Here is a 19,778-nt window from a genome sequence, read left to right as displayed (position 1 = left end):
TAGCACCTAATTGTCCTGTTTCTTAGCAAGCATGACCTTTCTCTCCTCTATCAATAGAAATGTTTCACCTCGAACCTCCACTTTATATGTGTGCACTTCATCACTCTCCACATGAGGGGCTTATCAGCAAGACAATGAAGCAATAACATATAGTCCTTTGCGGTTCAGTTGGTAAGAACTAAAATTAAGAGATGCGTCACAAAGATGAGAACTACAGTACATTCTTATTGGAATTGTTCTGGATGTTGACCAGTGCTGGGCTGACCTGAAACTGGAAGCAGCGGTGAAACTCTTGGTCAGAACTCTCTTGGAGAAGAATTTTGTTCTGTCCATTGGCGATCAGAGATATACATGGTCATGACCAGGGTCTCGTTGGGCTGCAGAAGCATGGCACAAAGATTGACCTCTGAGCCTGCCCAGATCACTGTAGGAATGGCTACCATGTAAACCCTACAGAGAACATATACACGCACACACCAACAAACACACAGGAAACAGGATTTGAACGTTTAGTCCATAATGTTGCTTGATCAGTGGGTTACCTTACAGGGAAATATAAAACACATGAAATTCACGTGATCACGTAACTGAAAATATTTTTATTTAAAAGGCATAATTGACATTAATTCAATTAAACAGTCGTTGTCCCATGGAGGATTTGTGTTGTTCCACTTTGTCCAGGGACGTCCGCAAGAGCATATATAGGACGTTCATTGAACGTTGTGTCATTGTCCCCTGGAGGGTTTAGTATAGTTGTGGTGAAAATACAGTAAATCTACAAGTAAAAGGTATTTTTTACAGCGAAATGAAGGTGCTAATGTTAAAGAAAACTATGCTGCTGTACGCTGATTACTTGGGACTCAACCTGCCTTGCGATTTTAACTTTAGGTTGCTAGCTACCTAAAGTTGCTGCTGTGCAACCAGGTCTGTAGACATAACTGACGTTGGCTATACATATATTGCCAAGCACATATTTTTGCACTTTGCCTAAAGTATATACAAAAACTTGAAGGTAATTTCTATCAAATGACAGTATGCTGCTCTATTTGGATTTAAATTAATGTAAAAAATTGTGTATCATTTTGTACTGCGACCAGACTCAGCCTTAACTGTGATTTGAACTTACAACCTCTTGGTTGCTAGTAACCTACATGTCCAGCTACACCACCAGGTCTTTGAGCATAAAATATATACACTACCGGTCAAAAGTTTTAGAACACCTACCCATTCAAGGGTTTTTCTTTATTTTACTATTTTCTACATTGTAGAATAATAATGATGACATCAAAACTATCATATAACACATATGGAATCATGTAGTAACCAAAAAAGTGTTAAACAAATATTTTCTATTTGAGATTCTTCAAATAGCCACCCTTTGCCTTGATGGCAGCCTTGCACATTCTTGGCATTCTCTCAACCAGCTTCACCTGGAATGCTTTTCCAACGGTCTTGAAGGAGTTCCCACATATGCTGAGCACTTGTTGGCTGCTTCTCCTTCACTCTGCGGTCTGACTCATCCCAAACCATCTCAATTTGGTTGAGATTGGGTGATTGTGGAGGCCAGGTCATCTGATGCAGCACTCCAGCACATTCCTTCTTGGTAAAATATACCTTACACACCCTGGAGGTGGGTTGGGTCATTGTCCTGTTGAAAAACAAATGATAGTCACACTAAGCCCAAACAGATGGGATGGTGTATCGCTAAAGAATGCTGTTGTAGCCATGCTGGTTAAGTGTGCCTTGAATTCTATATAAATCACAGACAGTGTCACCAGCAAAACACCCCCACACCATCACACCACCTCCTCCATGCTTTATGGGGGGAAATACACATGCGGAGATCATCCATTCACCCACACCGCGTCTCACAAAGACTCGGCTGGATGAAACCAAAAATATCCAATTTGGACTCCAGACCAAAGGACAGACCTCCACTGGTCTAATGTCCATTGCTCGTGTTTCTTGGCCCAAGCAAGTCTCTTCTTCTTATTGGTGTCATTTAGTAGTGGTTTCTTTGCAGCAATTTGACCATGAAGGCCTGATTCACACTGTCTCCTCTGAACAGTTGATGTTGAGATGTGTCTGTTAATTGAACTCTGTGAAGCATTTATTTGGGCTGCAATTTCTGAGGTTGGTAACTCTAATGAACTTATCCAATGCAGCAGAGGTAACTCTGGGTCTTCCTTTCCTATTGTGGTCCTCATGAGAGCCAGTTTCATCATAGCGCTTGATGGTTTTTGCGACTGCACTTTAAGAAACGTTCAAAGTTCTTGAAATAATATGGACTTGGTCTTCAACCAAATAGGGCTATCTTCTGTAGACCCCCCCCCCCCCGTCTCAACACAACTGATTGGCTCAAACACATTAAGAAGGAAAGAAATGTCACAAATTAACACTTTAACGAGGCACATTGTTACACCCTGATCTGTTTCACCTGTGTTTGTGCTTGTCTCCACCCCCCACAAGGTGTCTCCCATCTCCCCTCATTATCCCCTGTGTATTTATACCTGTGTTCTCTGTTTGTCTGTTGCCAGTTTGTTTTGTTTGTCAAGCCTACCAGTGGTTTTCCCCTTGTGCCTGACTTTTCTATAGTTCTGGTTTTGACCATTCTGCCTGCCCTGACCCTGCCTGCCGTCCTGTACCTTGCCCCACCACACTGGATTATTGACCTCTGATTGCCATGACCCTGAGACTGCCTGCAGTTCTGTACCTTTTGGGCTCTGATCTGGATTACTGACCTCTGCCTGCCCTTGACCTGTCATTTTGCCTGCCCCCTGTTTTAGTAATAAACTTTTGTTACTTCGAAACTGTCTGCATCTGGGTCTTCCCTAAAACGTGATACACACCTGTTAATTGAAATGCATTCCAGGTGACTACTTCATGAAGCTGGTTGAGAGAATGCCAAGAGTGTGCAATGCTGTCATTGAGGCAAAGGGTGGCTATTTGAGGAATCTCAAATATAAAATATTTTTTGGGCTACTACATGATTCCATATGTGTTATTTCATAGTTTTGAAGTCTTCATTATTATTGTACAATGTAGAAAATAGTAAAAATAAAGAAAAACCCTTGAATGAGCAGGTGTTCTAAAACTTTTGACCGGTAGTGTATAGCCACAGACTTGTTGACAAGAATGCATTTCTGCACTTTGCTAAAACCTGCCCAGAATCAAGTAAGTAATTGTCCAATTATCACCACCAATGTAGATCTAGCAGTGTGCAAGGACATAGAATATACATAAATGCTTTGCGGATTTGAACTTGGTTAGGGTACAGTCAGGCTTGTCTCCAGGACGACATGCAGTGGTGTAGTGGTGCCTGAAGAAGTGGGTATACTCTAACATGGCCCTCCCGGCAAAGGAAGGGGCCCTGTGGGAAAAATGGTTTTCGTATAGTTTTTTTGAGTTTTCAGGTTACCATTCTCAAATCACACTTTATATATAGAAAAACGACCACAATTGTATGTTCTCAGTCCACAACAACGCTTAACCCACATCAGAAAACAATTTTTTTAGTTCTAGAAAAAAAACATTTTAACACATTTTTAGAGGATGTAGTTTTCATTAAATTGCCACCCAGCAAGAAACCTGGTTAGCAGTATTTCTGTACTGTACAATGTCCTACTGGTGACGGCAGTTTGCAAAACAAATGCCCTCCTGATTGATACAAATCATCATGATATCATTCTGCCAGTTAGGCTTACTTTGTAGTCAGCATTTAATTGGGAAGTTTAGAAATCTTTCTTCAAACAGCACCACTTGCTTATCAAAAATTCTTACAGGCTTCATAGTTTAAACTTCAATAATTACAACTATATCTGTCGAATTTCTGACACTACACAATGAGCGTAACCAAGCCGCCACATCACAAGGTGCAAAATATTTTCTGTGGGGGAGTTTCAGTAAAGCAAACTGCATATTCTATAGTCATAGCTTATGTGAAATGTCCTACATGGCAGTAGCTAATTTGTATCTGCTGCGAATAAGAGAAAATGTCCATTCCGAGAGCCACAGCAAGAGAGCAGGAAGGGGGCGAAGTAGTAGGCTGTGTCGGTTTCATAGCATTGACATGACTTTTACAGTAGCCTATCACACAATGACTGTGTAATGCAAGTTAATGATAACAGAGTGAGTTTCCTTCTTGTTTTAGTAGGCTACAAACGGTAATGATCCTACATATAAAAATGTAGGCCTATCTGAAATGCAACCATATACACAACAACTGTCATTTTGCACACAAGAAAGCACGTTGAAGAGAAGCCCCACGAGCCAAACGACCAGTAGGCTTACATGAGGGAAAACCAATCAATTAGTCATTCTGGCACGGCGGTCAGGGCCTTAAAGGTTTAGCTTACCATTTAGACGAGTTGCAGCCTCCTCCATGCTCACGAGAAGATTCTGATTCCATTCTCCTTCCTGGCGAAATGTACTTGTCAGGACCCTCTCAAATGCCAGCTGGACAAGCTGGGCTTTCATTGATGTAACATGCTGTGTCAGTGTTCACTGAATAAGTTCTTCAGAGTGGAGAAGGAATTTTTGCACATAGCTATAGATGTCCCAAATGATAATCATTTCTGCTAAAGGCCCGTCATATCTTTGAAGAACACTGAGTGGGGTCCATTTGTTGTTGCTGGCTGTGGTTGTGATTTCACTTTGTAAGAATCAATAAACTCTGCTTCCACTGGTTCAGTTTTGGTTAAGTCCAACAGGTCGTCAGGTGCATTGTAATTGATATATCATTTGTTATGTTTATAGGGAAACAAAACTGGGGAGGCACAAATTATTTTTGGTGAGTCCATGCCCAGCTTTACCACCCTGTAGAGCCACCTCTGTGTTGTTCCCCGAGGTACAAAAAAGGTACACTTCACAGGTACACATAGTACTACCTCAAGTGAATCTTCCAGCAAGACAATAACCCTAAGCACAAATCAAAATCCCCCCAAAAGGTTAATTGACCACAAAACCTACATTTTGCAATGGCCATCTCAGTCTCCAGACTTGAACTTCATTGAAAACCTGTGGTTTGAATTGAAGAGAAAAGGCCATAAGAAGGATGAAGGATCTCAAGGATCGGGAAAGATTCTGTATGGAGGAATGGTCGAAGATCCCTCCCAATGTGTTCTTCAATCTCATAAAGGAGGGTGCTAGAGATTTTTGGTATTAATTGTTAAACAAAATATCTAACTCTTAACAATTGTATTAGCATAAAATAATCTAATTGTTCCTTTTTTTCCGAGCATACCATACAGCTCAATATTTATATTATTTATTTTATAGAATTTTTTGCTCATTAATCATTTTGGACCCAACTGTATATTATGAACAAACAAAGAAAACAGGCATTGCATGCAATCTATTGAGATGTAATCAGGTTATAGTGCATGTCAATGGCATGCACAATGTACTGTATGCATATTAATGGTGCATCAAGAGAATCAGCCAATCACACCACTGAAAATCATTGTTATTGACACAAATTAGTCAAACATTCACAACGCTTTTACTTCAATCATGCTATACCAGTTCCTCTGCTTGTCCTCTACACAGTGCAGTAGGGAAGTCTTGCAAGTAGGAATACTGGGACATAGGCTGACTTGGTGTTTTTTATTTCTCTCCTTGAGTCATGGTTCCTTCTGGGCTTCAGGTTTGGAGATGGATACTGTTTGCCTGCTTTCACTGGCTTTGTGTCTGTCAAGAAACTCCAAGACCGTAAGTAAATCTACACAGTCAGTTAGAATTGAGTAATCAGATGTGGCGTCTCATCCTGGTGTAACATTCTCTCTGTGAGAGAGCAAATATAGAATTGTTTTTCATCTACCCTTTCTGCAGATATTTTTTTCTGTGTATTTCACCTACACCTACACCTTAATATTCTTTCTCTCTTTATTTTATTATTATTATTTTTGTTACATTTTTTAAATTAATATATTCACTGAAAACCTGCACTAACGCATGGTATATTAACAGTATTGCACTTTTCATGTAGCCTGTACCCTACTTTTGTCCAGCTAATAGCCGAACCACATATCAAGCAACATTATGGACAAAACGTTAAAATCCTGTTGCTGCAGGATTATTTTGCTATGACAATACTGGTCAAATTAAGATCCTAGTTTCTTGTTTAGAGGTGCCCTCTCATTTTGTATTGATTTTCCTGTCTGTTTGTTGGTTTGTGCGTGCGTGTGTGTGTATGTTCTCTGTAGGGTTTACATGGTAGCCACTCCTGCAGTGATCCAGGCAGGCTCAGAGGCCAAGCTTTGTGCCAGCCTTCTACAGCCCAACGAGACCCTGGTCATGACCATATCACTGATTGCCAATGAGCAGATCAAAATACTTCTCCAGGAGAGTTCTGACAAAGAGTTTCACCGCTGCTTCCAGTTTCAGGTCAGCTCAGCACTGGTCAACATCCAGAACCATTCCAATAAGAATGTACTGTAGTTCTCTGCTTTGTGATGCATCTCTTAATTTTCTATGTAATACCAGGTTATTTAATGGGAAATATCAATGTGGTGGCTTACAATAATTTTTCTGTGATTCAGGCTGAAATTTTACATAAAAAGATGACATCAGCTACTGAAGAAAAATCACTTTTAAAACACACTGATGAAAGAAAACGTGATTGAATCTGCACAACCTTGACGTTGTTAGCAGCACTTTCTTACCAACTGAGCCGCACAGGATCATATGTTATTTGTACATTGTCTCCCTTTCAGGCCCCTCATGTGGAGAATGACGAAGTGCAAAATTTTAAGGTGAAGGTTCAAGGTGAAACGTTTCTATCGACAGAGGAGAGAAAGGTCATGATTAAACCCTACAAACCGATGACATTTGTCCAAACAGATAAACCAATCTACAACCCGGGACAAACAGGTAATTTTACACAGAGCCAGTTCACAATTAGTCTGCTTGCTAAGAAACAGGACAATTAGGTGGTATCATGTTTCTATGATGGTTTGCTCTTTCATCACATGTTACTCCTAAGAGACACTTGAAACAGGATCATCAGGTGCAGATAAAGATAAAATACACTGCAGGTTCACTCAGGATATGTACACTGGAGTTTGAACCAACATACCACATGTTACAAGCTGTTCTTCTCCTGGACATTATCATTTGATTACAATTAGCTCATTCATCCCCCTCCTCTCCCATGTAACTATTCCCCATGTCATTGCTGTAAATGAGAATCTGTTCTCAGTCAACTTACCTGGTAAAATAAGGGTTAAATGAAAATAAAAAGTTGTGATCTCGATAGAGTAACATGATATCGCAGTGCAGTTTTCCTTTATCTGCGGTTGATTGAATAGGGACCTTAGTACCAACAGTGTAAAATATTATCCAGAGTAGATGTCAAAAGTTTGTCTTGCAAAATTCTGGTAACTCTCCTGAAAATCCCTGGTTTTCCAGAAATCCTGGTTGAAAGATTCCTGGAATCTGGGAATCCTTCAACAGGGATTTCTGGAAAACATGGGAAAGTTAGCAAAAGTATGCTTCAAAAATTCTCATTGAGTGCTTGTCTTTGTCTTTTCTTTGTATTTTTACAGTGCAGTTTAGAGTCATCGCCTTGGATACCAGTTTTAGGCCTGTCAATCAGCTGGTGAGTGTTGAAATTGTGAAACATTGAATATTGAAAACAATGTCCCGTCTCCACTATTTCAAACAAAAAGACAGATACAGAAGAAGGATCACAACGTCACATTGCTCTCTGATAGACATAGCAATCAGGTATTATGTAACACTATGTATGATATTGTCTGCGATCCTGGTTAGGGTGAGAATGGAAGGTTGGGGGTGTTGAGACATACCAAAGACTCTAAAAATTGGACCCCATGCCTCTCTGCTTAGCACTAAATATTAAGGAGATGGATTGAGGATAAGGTCCAGCAATAGATTAGTATCCTGTCCAGGCTGCTTCACGCTACAGAAACAGAACAAAGGTGCCTGCCCTATGGACAAGGACGAGGCTTATTATGTACAATATACTGTATTTATACTATATTTTAATTCAGCAATCAACTAGCCACGGCATGTCATACAAATCTTGTTAGCACTCCATAAACAATAGGACTTTGGAAATGGGAAATGTTTTGAACAACTATTGGGCAAAATCCCAAATCCAAATCTTTAACCAATGTTATCTGTTTGATAAGGCTACACAAACAGTTGTGACACATATCACTCAGGGCAAACATACTGTACATGTCTGCAGAGGTTCTCTAATTAAACCTGCGTAGGTGGATTTCAAGGTCCTCAAACATTCACTACAAGACATGGTGTTTTCCACTCAAAGGAATGCGTAGGAGTTTTTTTTCGTTACAGTCCCAATGCAAAAGCGACATGTTATGTTTAATTTAAGAGACAAAGCCAAGCATCTGTCACGTTCCTATTGTTGTTGACAGTTTTGCTCCTCTTTTAATTTTGGGGGAATTTGAGAGTTCATAAAACATTAACCAGTCTTTTGTCTTGCCTTTCACAGTACAACATTATTGAACTGCAGGTAAGACCCTTACTAGTCTATCAATGTATGATGACTGTCACTGTAAATAGTACTACATTATAAGACAATGACTCCACCAGCTAGGTACTGTAGGTCATCATTCATTTCCACATGACAGTTACCAGAAGACTCCCTATCAGCTTTATGTGATCACATCTGGGCTACCTTCAGCAAGCAAACTTCAGAACGTTGCAGATAGAAATGTCATGAATGGAGCTGATGTGACTCTTTACTCTTCATATCAGACAGGCATGTTTGGCCTACATAACATCATTTGTATGTGAATGTTCCACAATGTTGCACCCTGCTAAACGTGTCCCTTGTTCTATGAATCAACAGGATGTTCATCGGAACAGGATTGGACAGTGGGTCAAAACTACATCCAGTGGCAACATTCTGCAGCTTTCTCACCCCCTGAACTCTGAAGCACCCGTAGGATCCTATGCTATTGTAGTGTGGATTGGTGAAAACAAAATATACCATCACTTCAAGGTAGAAAAGTATGGTAAGTAGAGCTTCTTTATTTGACCTTTCATGCTAGGTAATATTAGGGATCTGGAAGTTGAATCAATGAATCACATTTCTGGAACATTCATGAGTTGCCTGCTGTCTCATCTCTAGTTTTGCCAAAGTTTGAGATCAAAATGAACCTCGCCGATGAGATCAGCGTTGTTCAAGAGGAGTATAAAGTGGAAGTATGTGCAACGTGAGTCAACACTATTGCTGTTTTGTAATGCACTGTAGTTACAAGACAATTTTTAACTCCAATAAATGTCACTGTCTAATTAATTGCATTACGCTAATGCAGACCTTGATTCAAATTCAAATACTTGAATACTCCATGCATTTCAACCCAGGTCTGTTTGGTCCTGGGGGTATTTGAAATAGTGTATTTAGAAACAAGTATTTGAAAATAATCTAGGAAATAGAAGTTCTTGATTGGGCCATATTATTTGAAAAATACTAAAATACGTGGAAAATATGTATTTAAAATACAAATACTTAAATATGCATGTATTTGAACCCAGGTCTGTGCTAATGACAAATACGAATTGAAGACTTACAATGCTACTGCTCAATGTCATAATCTGTTCTTATGAGTACCCTGAGAATTAAAATGTTTGGGACAGTGGCATTTACATGAACAGCTGGGCTTATATTCATAAAGCCTCTCAGAATGGGATTGCTGAACTACGATCAGGTCTCTCCTGTCCATGTGACCTTGTTCATTCTGATACAGAAGTTTACACTGATCCTAGATCAGCACTCATACACTGAGAGACTTTATGAATACAGGTCCAGCTGCATTGGCAATGTTGAAAACACTTGACTTAAAGAAAGCCTGCCGGTATAATGCATTGTAACTTGTAAGATGCATGTATGAGCCTTTGTAATGTCTATAATATAAGGTTTATAATATACTACGCCTCTCTAAGTAGGAAATGTATGATGTTTTATGTTTTTTATGTTTTATTATGAAATAAAATCAGATACACTTATGGGCAGCCTGTACCTGGTAAAGCAGAGGTAGAGTTGTGCCGACCCTTAGTGCCCAATATAATAATACCAATAAGAATTGATGAGAAAAATCCAGAAGAAGTTCCTGATTATACACCCCCCTGCCATAAAGAGTCAATAGAGGTCTGTATGCTTTCATGAAGAAACTATATACTTGTTTTTACCATCATAATACATTTGAATGTGATCTGGTTACATTTATTTAAATCATTTCTTAATGTGGTTTTGCTTGCTTTTCCCAGATGGACCTAACTGGCTGTGCTTCTCATGTCTTCAACATGTCAATTTTCACAAAGGATGCTGGCCAGAAAATGCTCATAGACAGGCTGAGTTTTAATGCAAAAGTAGAGGAGGAGGGGACAGGCAAGTCAATTATCACAAGAATTTGAAGATGGTAGAAGTGATGATAACATTTGCCTGAAGTCAAATGAAAACAGTTTTTCTTCTTGAGAGTGAATTACATAATGTCAAGATTGCATGTTTAATTAGATCATGAAGATTGGCGTGACCTGCGTATTTGACCTTTGGTGCTACATCCTCATATGATGCTGTTTTTATTCATGTCTTCTGTTTGTAATCATGTTTTTAATACGTTGAGTAAGCTGCATTGGAATTCAGCTTCTGCATTGTGAGCTGCCATTGTGCATCATGGTGGCGTGTGTAGTTGTGAAATAAAACATCCTATTTTCATTTGTTTTCCTTTCACAGGTATTACACAGTCAAAGGAAAAACACATTGAGCTCTCCTATGTGGTTGGAAAACTCACATTTGTTGACACACCCAAAATCTATGAGCATGGATCAATTATCGAGGGCAAGGTGCATCCAAATACAGTGATATTGTTTATTACACTTAGTTGAATTGTAGATGCCATTTGTCTTTGACATTCCTGTTTACTTAACTACCAATGGTAGGTAACAGTGACACGTGTAGCATCACTACTTACAACTTTCCCCCCCTTTTTCCTCAGATAAACGTTGTTCACTTCAACAACACACCTATCTCAGACATGTCAGTCTACCTTTTGGAGAAGAAAGGCTGGTCCTCACATCATCTCCAGAACCTAACCACGGACAGTCACGGTATTGCCAGTTTCTCCCTCAACACAACCAGTATGCCCGAAGAGAATATTAACCTCATAGTAAGTATGAGGTTTTGAAAGTCCTTCTAGGTTTTGAAAGACTCTGAGACTCTGAAGACTCTTTATGCTCAACTCCAAATCACCCACTTGACCCTACCCTCTAGGGTCTATCATGCTCTTGTGGAGATCCTAGAATATTCCATTGGTATAATAAGCAATATGGTGAAACTTCCACCTAGCCTATCAGAAGGCAAGGTGGAAATGTTAGTTACCATATTTACAACTGTCAAATCCTCTCAGATCTCCACAAGTATATTGTACAGGGTCTAAGGGTTGATTTGGGATTGGGCCTTTAGTTATACTCTCTCTTCCCTCTGTTGCTTTCCAGGTTAGCAACACACCACAAATAGAGAACTATAGATACAGGGTCCCCTATTTCAAAAGCGGCCAACACGAACTCTCCCTGATCCAGCCCACTGCCCCTCACAGTAAAACGTCCAGCTCTCTGGCTATTCAGAAGATGGAGAACCCACTGACATGTGGGGAGGAAGTATCAATCACCATCCAGTACGCCATCGTAGGGGAGACCGTCCCAAAGGGCTCCGTGGATGTCATCTACCTGGTGAGTAGAACCAGGAACAAGTTGTGACAACCTGCAAACCCAGGGTGAGTCCAAAATGGCACCCTATTCTCTAGTGTATTACTTTGACCAGGGTCATTTCAGACATAGTCCCAGCCTCTCATCTTCAAAGGAAGGATGTCTCTATACAAAACCAGTACTTCTCATCATATCCTTCTTGCTGACTTGATGGGATAACCGGGACAAGTGTTTTTCCCTTTCCCTCCTCCAGGCCTTATCCAGAGGGGTGATAGTTCAGCATGGACACATGAAGGTTACCGTGCAGCACGGGAGTCCTGGTGAGGGAGTTTCATTAAGTAATTATGAACGTACTTGAAGGTGCTTGGTGACAATGACAATGTACGATTAAATGCACACAATAATGCGATTATTGTGGATACTCAGAATAAGATAATACTTATATTAAAACGCTTTGCAAGAAATACAATTTCCCTAATAATACTGTTTACATGGATGTCTGAAATCAGGCTACTGATGGCAGTCTGATGAATGCAGAAATTGTCAATCAAAACAAATGTTCTACCTCAGTGAACATGCTATTTTTGGGAAGCATTGTTGATTTTGAGGTCAGACATATAAAATGTCCATGTGAAAATTACTTCTAAGACACATACAGTGCATTCAGAAAAGTATTCAGACCCGTTGACTTTTTCCACATTTTGTTACGTTACAGCCTAAAATGGATAAAAAAATGTATCCTCAGCAATCTACACACAATACCCAATTATGACAAAGCGAAAACAGGTTTTTTGAAATTTTTGCAAATGTATTAAAAAGGTGCATCCTGTTTCCATTGATTATCCTTGAGATGTTTCTACAACTTGATTGGAGTCCACCTGTGGTAATTTCAATTGATTGGACATGATTTGGAAAGGCACACACCTGTCTATATAAGGTCCCACAGTTGACAGTGCATGTCAGAGCAAAAACCAAGCCTCCATCATTCTTAAATGGAAGAAGTTTGGAACTACCAAGACTCTTCCTAGAGCTGGCCATCCGGCCAAACTGAGCAATCGAGGGAGAATGGCCTTGGTCAGGGAGGTGACCAAGAACCCAATGATCACTCTGACAGAGCTCCAGAGTTCCTCTGTGGAAATGGGAGAACCTTCCAGAAGGACAACCATCTCTGCAGAAATCCACCAATCAAGCCTTTATGGTTGAGTGGTACACAGCCAAGACAACGCAGGAGTGGCTTCGGGACAAGTCTCTGAATGTCTTTAAGTAGCCCAGCTAGAGCCCAGACTTGAACCCGATCGAACAACTTTGGAGGGACCTGAAAATACTTGTGCAGCGACGCACCCCATCTAATCTGATAGAGCTTGAGAGGACCTGCAGAGAAGAATGGGAGAAACTCCCCAAATACAGGTGTGCCAAGCTTGTATTGTCATACCCAAGAAGACATAAGGCTGTAATCGCTGTCAAAGGTGCTTCAACAAAGTACTGAGTAAAGTGTCTGAATACTTATGTAAATGTCATATTTCAGTATTTTATTTTTATACATTTGCAATAAAATAATCTAAAAACCTGTTTTTGACATTATTGGGTATTGTGTATAGATTGATGAGTGGAGAAAAACATTTTAGAATAAGGCTGTAACAAAATGTGGAAAAAGTCAAGGGGTCTTTCTGAACTCCCTTCCCTTGAGCTAAAGAGGGCAGATCGCTGGGATGGTGAAAGCACATGCACAGATCAAATGCACAGCTCGAACACCGATTAGGGTGTTTACATGTCCTAATAATGTGAAAGATTGCTCAGAAAACCAGGGGCCTCATTCACAACCTTTGCGTAAATGTATCACTAAATATCCTCGTGCGCCATTTAAGAAAAGACTGCACACACATAAATATTGAGATACATAAACTAGGCGCACACCCGTTATGAGTCAGACCTGTCTTTAAACTGTGCGTGAACCAGCATTATAACTCCACCTGGAAAACGCTCATCATTCAACTTGTATGGTGACAGTAACGCCCTTATTGGCTGTATACTTTCAAAATATTGGAATTAGGCCAAGAGAGTATCTAAATTAAATAGCAATGGCGAACTTGATTAAATGTCTTTGGAGGTGTTGGCAGAATTGCTTCTTTGCAGTGACATTTGCTGTAGGCTAGCTGACTGTTTCTGAAAGACAAAAACAATAGCAAACTGTAGTGGACCTGTTTGAATGCAATAATGTTTTGCATACATTTTTTTCCCGAACTTAAATATGATGCACTGCCCACAAATTCTGAAACATTGTCTACAATGAAAACTACGGTAGGCCTACTTACAGTGGTAGCCTACACACTTCAATGCTAAAGATCAACTGCTGTTCACCTGTTAAGGGCTCCCTGCCTGATGCATTGAGTAAAAACGTGAAATTACAATATAATAGCCTATCTAATAGGCTCAATAAATGAGAGATGCGCATGGTAATTTGTTGTATGGCTACTTCGGGAATATGAGCTCATCATGCCAGGAAAAGTATTCTGCAATGGTTATGATATATGTATTATGTTAATAAATGGAATGTTGTCAACAAGAGAAATTCGACATTACTGAATTCAGACGCCTACAAAAGTCAAGGAAAAAGGTGAACCGTCTGTTCTATCATTAAACTGTGCTTCGAATCGGATCGCCTCCCGAGTGGCGCAGCGGTCTAAGGTACTGCATTGCAGTGCTAGAGGCGTCACTACAGATCCCGGTTTGTTCCCAGGCTGTGTCACAACCGGCCGTGATCGGGAGTCCCATAGGGCAGCGAACAATTGGCCCAGTGTCGTCCCAGTTTGGGGAAGGTTTGGCCGTCATTGTAAATAATATTTTTTTCTTAACTGACTTGCCTAGTTAAATAAAGGTTAAATTAAAAAAATACTTGAAATAGCTTATCTATTTATTCTGAAGTGGGTCCAATTAAATGAGAGATGGGATGAACGGTAGCCTATCCTAACTTGTTGTAGGCCTATGGGCTATTTTGCGAGTAGCCTATGAAACCATGTGGTCAGAAAAGGTGAGGGTTTATACTGCAATGATCATGGAAATTAAATGAAATAGGCATCTATTTCCTATTACTTTAGAATGCAAAGATAAAATAAATGTTTGGTCTTCTCACTAAGGGCAAGTGATTGCATCTTGTTATATATAGCTACCTGTTTTTTGTTATGAATATGAGCGTAATTTATTCCTGCACAAGGCCATAAACTACTTTTGCCTTCTTGCAATGCAATACTTTAACCACTAGAAACTGTACATTCACATGGTCTGGAGTTTGCAGGAGGATAATAAGCATATTCTCACTTCAAGATCAGTTTTTATAAATACCAACTTTTGCGTGAAAACTGGCGCGTGCATGTTTTGGGGCATATTTTGTGCATACCTAACGTTTATATGTCCTTGTGTTTTAATAGGCGTAAGCTTTCATCGATTTTGACCATACGCCGATTAAAATAAACAGAGTAAAGTGACTACTGCATAATCTGCGTATAATCTGCCATAATCAGTTTACTATCTAATTATTACTATGCATGTAAACGTACTCAGTGTGACATGCTCTTGCGTTACAGCAACTGAGGGTGAAGTTACTTTGAAGTTGGCAGTGGTTCCAGAGATGGCGCCTGTGGTACAGGTCCTTGTGTACAGTATGCTACCCAGTGAGACTGTCATCGCCCACAGCATGAACTTCCCCACTGAGAAATGCTTCAGGCACAAGGTGTGTGTATATGTGGGCATGCTTCTTCGTGTGTTATACCCTCTGACTTCTGCACATCACAAACATACTATGTTCATTTTATAGAAGGTATAAAAAGTGTCAAGTATTTCCATGCACATAGATATCATTCCTTGTATAAAGGTGTATAATGTACACATGTATGTCATATGCACCAGGTGTCGGTGGAGTTCTCACCCTCAAAAGCAGTTCCAGGGGAGGAGAACACCCTGCAGCTCTCGGCCCAGCCCGGCTCCCTCTGTGGCCTCAGTGCTGTGGACAAGAGTGTTCACATCATGGAGCCAGGGAAGAGGCTGGATGCTGACAAGGTAACAGAGCTCGGTGTAGTGAATATCAACGGTCATATGTAACCGATGTGAAATGGCTAGTTAGTTAGCGGTGGTGCGCGCTAATAGCGTTTCAATCGGTGACGTCACTCGCTCTGAGACTTGAAGTAGGGTTGCCCCTTGCGTTGCAAGGGCCGCGGCTTTTGTGGCGCGATGGGTAACGATGCTTCGTGGGGTGTCAGTTGTTGATGTGTGCAAGGGTCCCTGGTTCGAGCCCAGGTTGGGGCGAAGAGAGGGACGGAACCTACACTGTTACACATACAGTACCACCATATAAACAGCTTTTGTGGTGCTGGCAATACAACCAGCTTCGGGGGACTAAGAAGTGACAACGGCAGACTTGGAGTGGGTCTGTTCACTGTTGGCCATTTGGTGTACTTTCATCAACTGAAAAGCACCTCCCTTTTGGTTCATATTCTGTTCATATTCATGTTCATATTCTGGGTTGTGTTCATTAGGGCACGGAAAGCATTAAAAACGTTTAGCAATGGAAAACAAAATTGAGCATTTCTTATTTGACAAGTACAAGTAGTCCCTGCCTTCTGTTTGGTGCCCAATGAACAAGGTAATTTCACATCTCCTTATTGTCCCATTACAGATATTTGGTTTGTTACCAGTCAAGGCGACAACACACATTCCCTACCAGCTTGAAGATCCAGTAGCATGTTTACATGTAAGACCAAGGAGATACGTAATGCCATACCCAGGACAAACTGAGGAGAAAAATGAACCATATGAAGTTTTTAAGGTAACTTCTGCCTTGTCTTCTCTTAACTTGAAGCCTCTTTTCCCCTCTCGTAAGAATCAGTTACCATACTGTTACCATGCATTCATCTCCTTAAATTATCAATTTCTAAAATAGCCAGTTTGAAGCAAAAAACACACATTTAGAATAGAAAAATAAAACTGAGACATTCATTAATATCGAGCTCACATGTTTGTGATTTCTAGAAACTGGGACTGAAGCTGGCAACTAATCTGGTTCTAAGAGTACCTTCCTGCCTAAGTTATAAGGGAAACCAGTACCATCGTTCCCATGGTGAGATGTCCTTCTTACCATCTCTTACTCTTGTCATTGCCAGAAGTCTTTGGTGAATCTTTGGAAATGTTATTCTAACATAGCGTGGTTAAAACAGTCTGAACACTGCATGCATCACCAGTGACCACAGGATTCAGTCTGGTTTGATCAGGTTGATTCTAACACGAGAATAATGACTATGTTTTGTTTTAGTATACCATGTAGGCTTCTCTAACCGTGGAACCGTGAACAGACTTGTAATGGGTCAAGTTGGAGGATTCGGTGGCTCTGCACCTCCGTCACCCATACAGACGGTCCGTACGTTCTTCCCTGAGACGTGGATATGGGATCTTGTGGAAGTTGGGTAAGAGCACTGCACAGTGAGGCTGTTGCCTTATAGACGGGTTGGCTGACAACGTCATAAAAATAATGTGCACATTGATGAGGCAGAAGGTGATGTTATGATTCTGAACGTCAGATAGCAACAATAACAAGAGGCTGCCATGTGGGGAATCGTAAGTGTCTCGTTTCAGCTCGTTTTATCTTGTTATTGATGCCATGTCTTGTTTTGAGGTGTTTTGACTCATGTCATGTCTATGCTAATATGGCAAAACATTTGCTAGCTAGCTAACCAACAACTGTAACGATGTATTTGAGAGACAACAAGTGCTCATTGTGCAAATGTATTTATGTTTTCAATAAACATTTGAAGGTAAAATATAGTTTAGATGTTGTCAACAATCTAAGCCAACCCCGTCTGTTTTGCTCCATAGTTGCGCACGTGTCGGTTTTGTTGCTAAACAACCAACTGGTCTATATCAAAACATACAGTCGTGGTGTAGATTAGGAACCTGTACCTCATTAAACTGCATTACAAAGTAGGGGAGAGTGTGGTAAATTTAGATTTTATTTACATTCAGCATCACACTCTTAAGGGAAATATAGTGTTATTTCTAACAAAGATATTGACATATATTTCAGGATGTTGTTTATCCCTGGAAATGATCAGAATTAATGTATACATTACAGATTGAAAACATAGCTTGTCCAAAAAAGTGGTATGGGGTAACACTCTACTCAGCAAATTAGATCCAGTCTATCACAGTGCCGTCCGTTTTGTCACCAAAGCGTTTGACATGCTTCTAAGTACGGTAATGGAACATTTTTACTTTTCGTCTCTGGTTCCACGCTCGCGAACAAAACGGAGGTATTTGTACATAAATATGGATTATTTCGAACAAAAACAACATTTCTTGTGAAAGTAGCAGTCCTGGGAGTGCATTCTGACGAAGATCAGCAAAGGTAAGAGAATATTTATAATACTAATTCTGAGTTTAGGTTGCCCCAAACTTGGCGGGTGTCTGTATAGCTCTCTGTGATGGCTGAGCTATGTACTCAGAACAAAACATTTATCGAACAAAACATACATGTATTGTGTAACATAATGTCCTAGGAGTGTCATCTGATGAAGATCGTCAAAGGTTAGTGCTTCATTTAGCTGTGTTTTGGGTTTTATTGACACATGTCCTTGCTTGGAAAATGGCTGTGTGATTATTTTTGTCTATGTACTCTCCTAACATAATCTAATGGTTTGCTTTCGCTGTAAAGCCTTTTTGAAATCGGACAATGTGGTTACATCAAGGAGAAGTGTATCTTTAAAATGGTGTAAAATATTTGTATGTTTGAGAAAGTTGAAGTCACATCCTGACCAGTAGAGGGAGTATTAGTTATTGTAGTTTGGTCAGGACATTTGTTTTATGTGGTTCGGGGGTTATGTGTATGTAGAGGGGTGTTTTATTTATGTGTTCCGGGGTTTTGGTGTATGTTCTGGTTTTTGTATTCTAGGGTTTTTCTAGTGGTTATATTTCTTTGTGGTCTGTGTGGCTCTCGATCAGGAACAGCTGTTCATCGTTGTTCCTGATTGAGAGTCATATTTAAAGAGCTTGTTTTCACTTGTTTGTTTGTGGGTAGTTTTTGCACTGCTTTTAGTTAGCCTGAAAAACTGTTCTTGTCGTTCTTTGTTTATTGTTTTTTCGTGTTCACTTTAATAAATAAGTATGAGTATTCACATACCCGCTGCGCCTTGGTCTTTACATTACGACACCGTGACAGTTGAATTATGACATTTTGTTGTTTTTGAATTTGCTGCCCTGATATTTCACTGGCTGTGTCCCGCAGGTGGGACGTAGTGTCCCACGTAGCCCATAGAAGTTAAACGAATGTGGCTTCTACTGACAATTGACATGTACAAACTATGGCATAAGGGGATGACAAGCAGATAAGATGCAATCCATTATTTTGATTAAGACATTAATGAGCGAACTAGGACGGACGTAGTCAATATAACTATTTGTTCAGCACTTTTGAAATGTACGGCGACATAATTCAGAACATGGGCCATTCTTACAGTGTTCTCCCTGTACACCAAGTCAGAACTGTAGGATAAATAAAGGGGGCATATAAGCAGACAATGAAAGCTCTTACAATAGTCAATGATTACATTTCTCTAAAACAGGTTATAGGCTACATGCACCACCAAGTCAGAACAGTAGGCGAAATTAAGAGGGGAAAAATTATTAGGGTGAGGCACAAAGACTACAAACAGCTTTCTACTGTTAGGTTTTAATTCTCAGTAAAAAACTAAACGGACACTATGAAAGCTTAACCAAGTTTATTCTCCCAGAGGGTCAACACAGCTGCATCAGACAAAACATGTCTCCTCCAACACAGGTACATATACTCCAATTTAGATGCACTTCCTCCTTCTCTCCAACCCTTACATATTTTATGGTTCGACAGGAAGACGACGTGATGGGGTAATAAACCGTTCCTTCTCCCTTAAGGTGACCTGACCTGACCTCAACCCCCTTAATGCATAATCCAAAGCTCTCTCCCCTTATCAATGCTTGCCACATGCGATCACTTCCCTGCCCAACTCACGGCTGTCATGGTACCAGACGTAGTGTTCCCCATGAGTGACAGAAAACTGAGCCAA

General features: G+C 40.2%; 1 protein-coding gene across 1 annotated transcript in view; it reads left to right on the top strand.

Annotated features, from left to right (window-relative positions):
• Positions 1–5,504: 5,504 nt before the first annotated feature.
• Positions 5,505–19,778, top strand: part of LOC106580921 (alpha-2-macroglobulin) — a 29,795-nt gene continuing 15,521 nt past the window's right edge. Inside the window, exons 1-18 of the mRNA XM_014162480.2 lie at positions 5,505–5,709; positions 6,204–6,384; positions 6,714–6,870; positions 7,545–7,597; positions 8,477–8,497; positions 8,837–9,002; positions 9,119–9,203; positions 9,988–10,138; positions 10,258–10,378; positions 10,724–10,833; positions 10,986–11,156; positions 11,485–11,718; positions 11,948–12,014; positions 15,276–15,421; positions 15,598–15,747; positions 16,364–16,513; positions 16,717–16,804; positions 16,997–17,147. Of these exons, the coding sequence (XP_014017955.2) occupies positions 5,624–5,709; positions 6,204–6,384; positions 6,714–6,870; positions 7,545–7,597; positions 8,477–8,497; positions 8,837–9,002; positions 9,119–9,203; positions 9,988–10,138; positions 10,258–10,378; positions 10,724–10,833; positions 10,986–11,156; positions 11,485–11,718; positions 11,948–12,014; positions 15,276–15,421; positions 15,598–15,747; positions 16,364–16,513; positions 16,717–16,804; positions 16,997–17,147 (2,288 nt within the window). The 5' untranslated portion in view covers positions 5,505–5,623. The remainder of the gene's footprint in view (positions 5,710–6,203; positions 6,385–6,713; positions 6,871–7,544; positions 7,598–8,476; positions 8,498–8,836; positions 9,003–9,118; positions 9,204–9,987; positions 10,139–10,257; positions 10,379–10,723; positions 10,834–10,985; positions 11,157–11,484; positions 11,719–11,947; positions 12,015–15,275; positions 15,422–15,597; positions 15,748–16,363; positions 16,514–16,716; positions 16,805–16,996; positions 17,148–19,778) is intronic.

Source organism: Salmo salar, chromosome ssa20, assembly GCF_905237065.1.
Source record: "Salmo salar chromosome ssa20, Ssal_v3.1, whole genome shotgun sequence".
In the NCBI taxonomy this organism is placed as follows: domain Eukaryota; kingdom Metazoa; phylum Chordata; class Actinopteri; order Salmoniformes; family Salmonidae; genus Salmo; species Salmo salar.
Note: the sequence above shows the minus strand (reverse complement) of the source record. Positions and strands in the feature narration are given on the sequence as shown.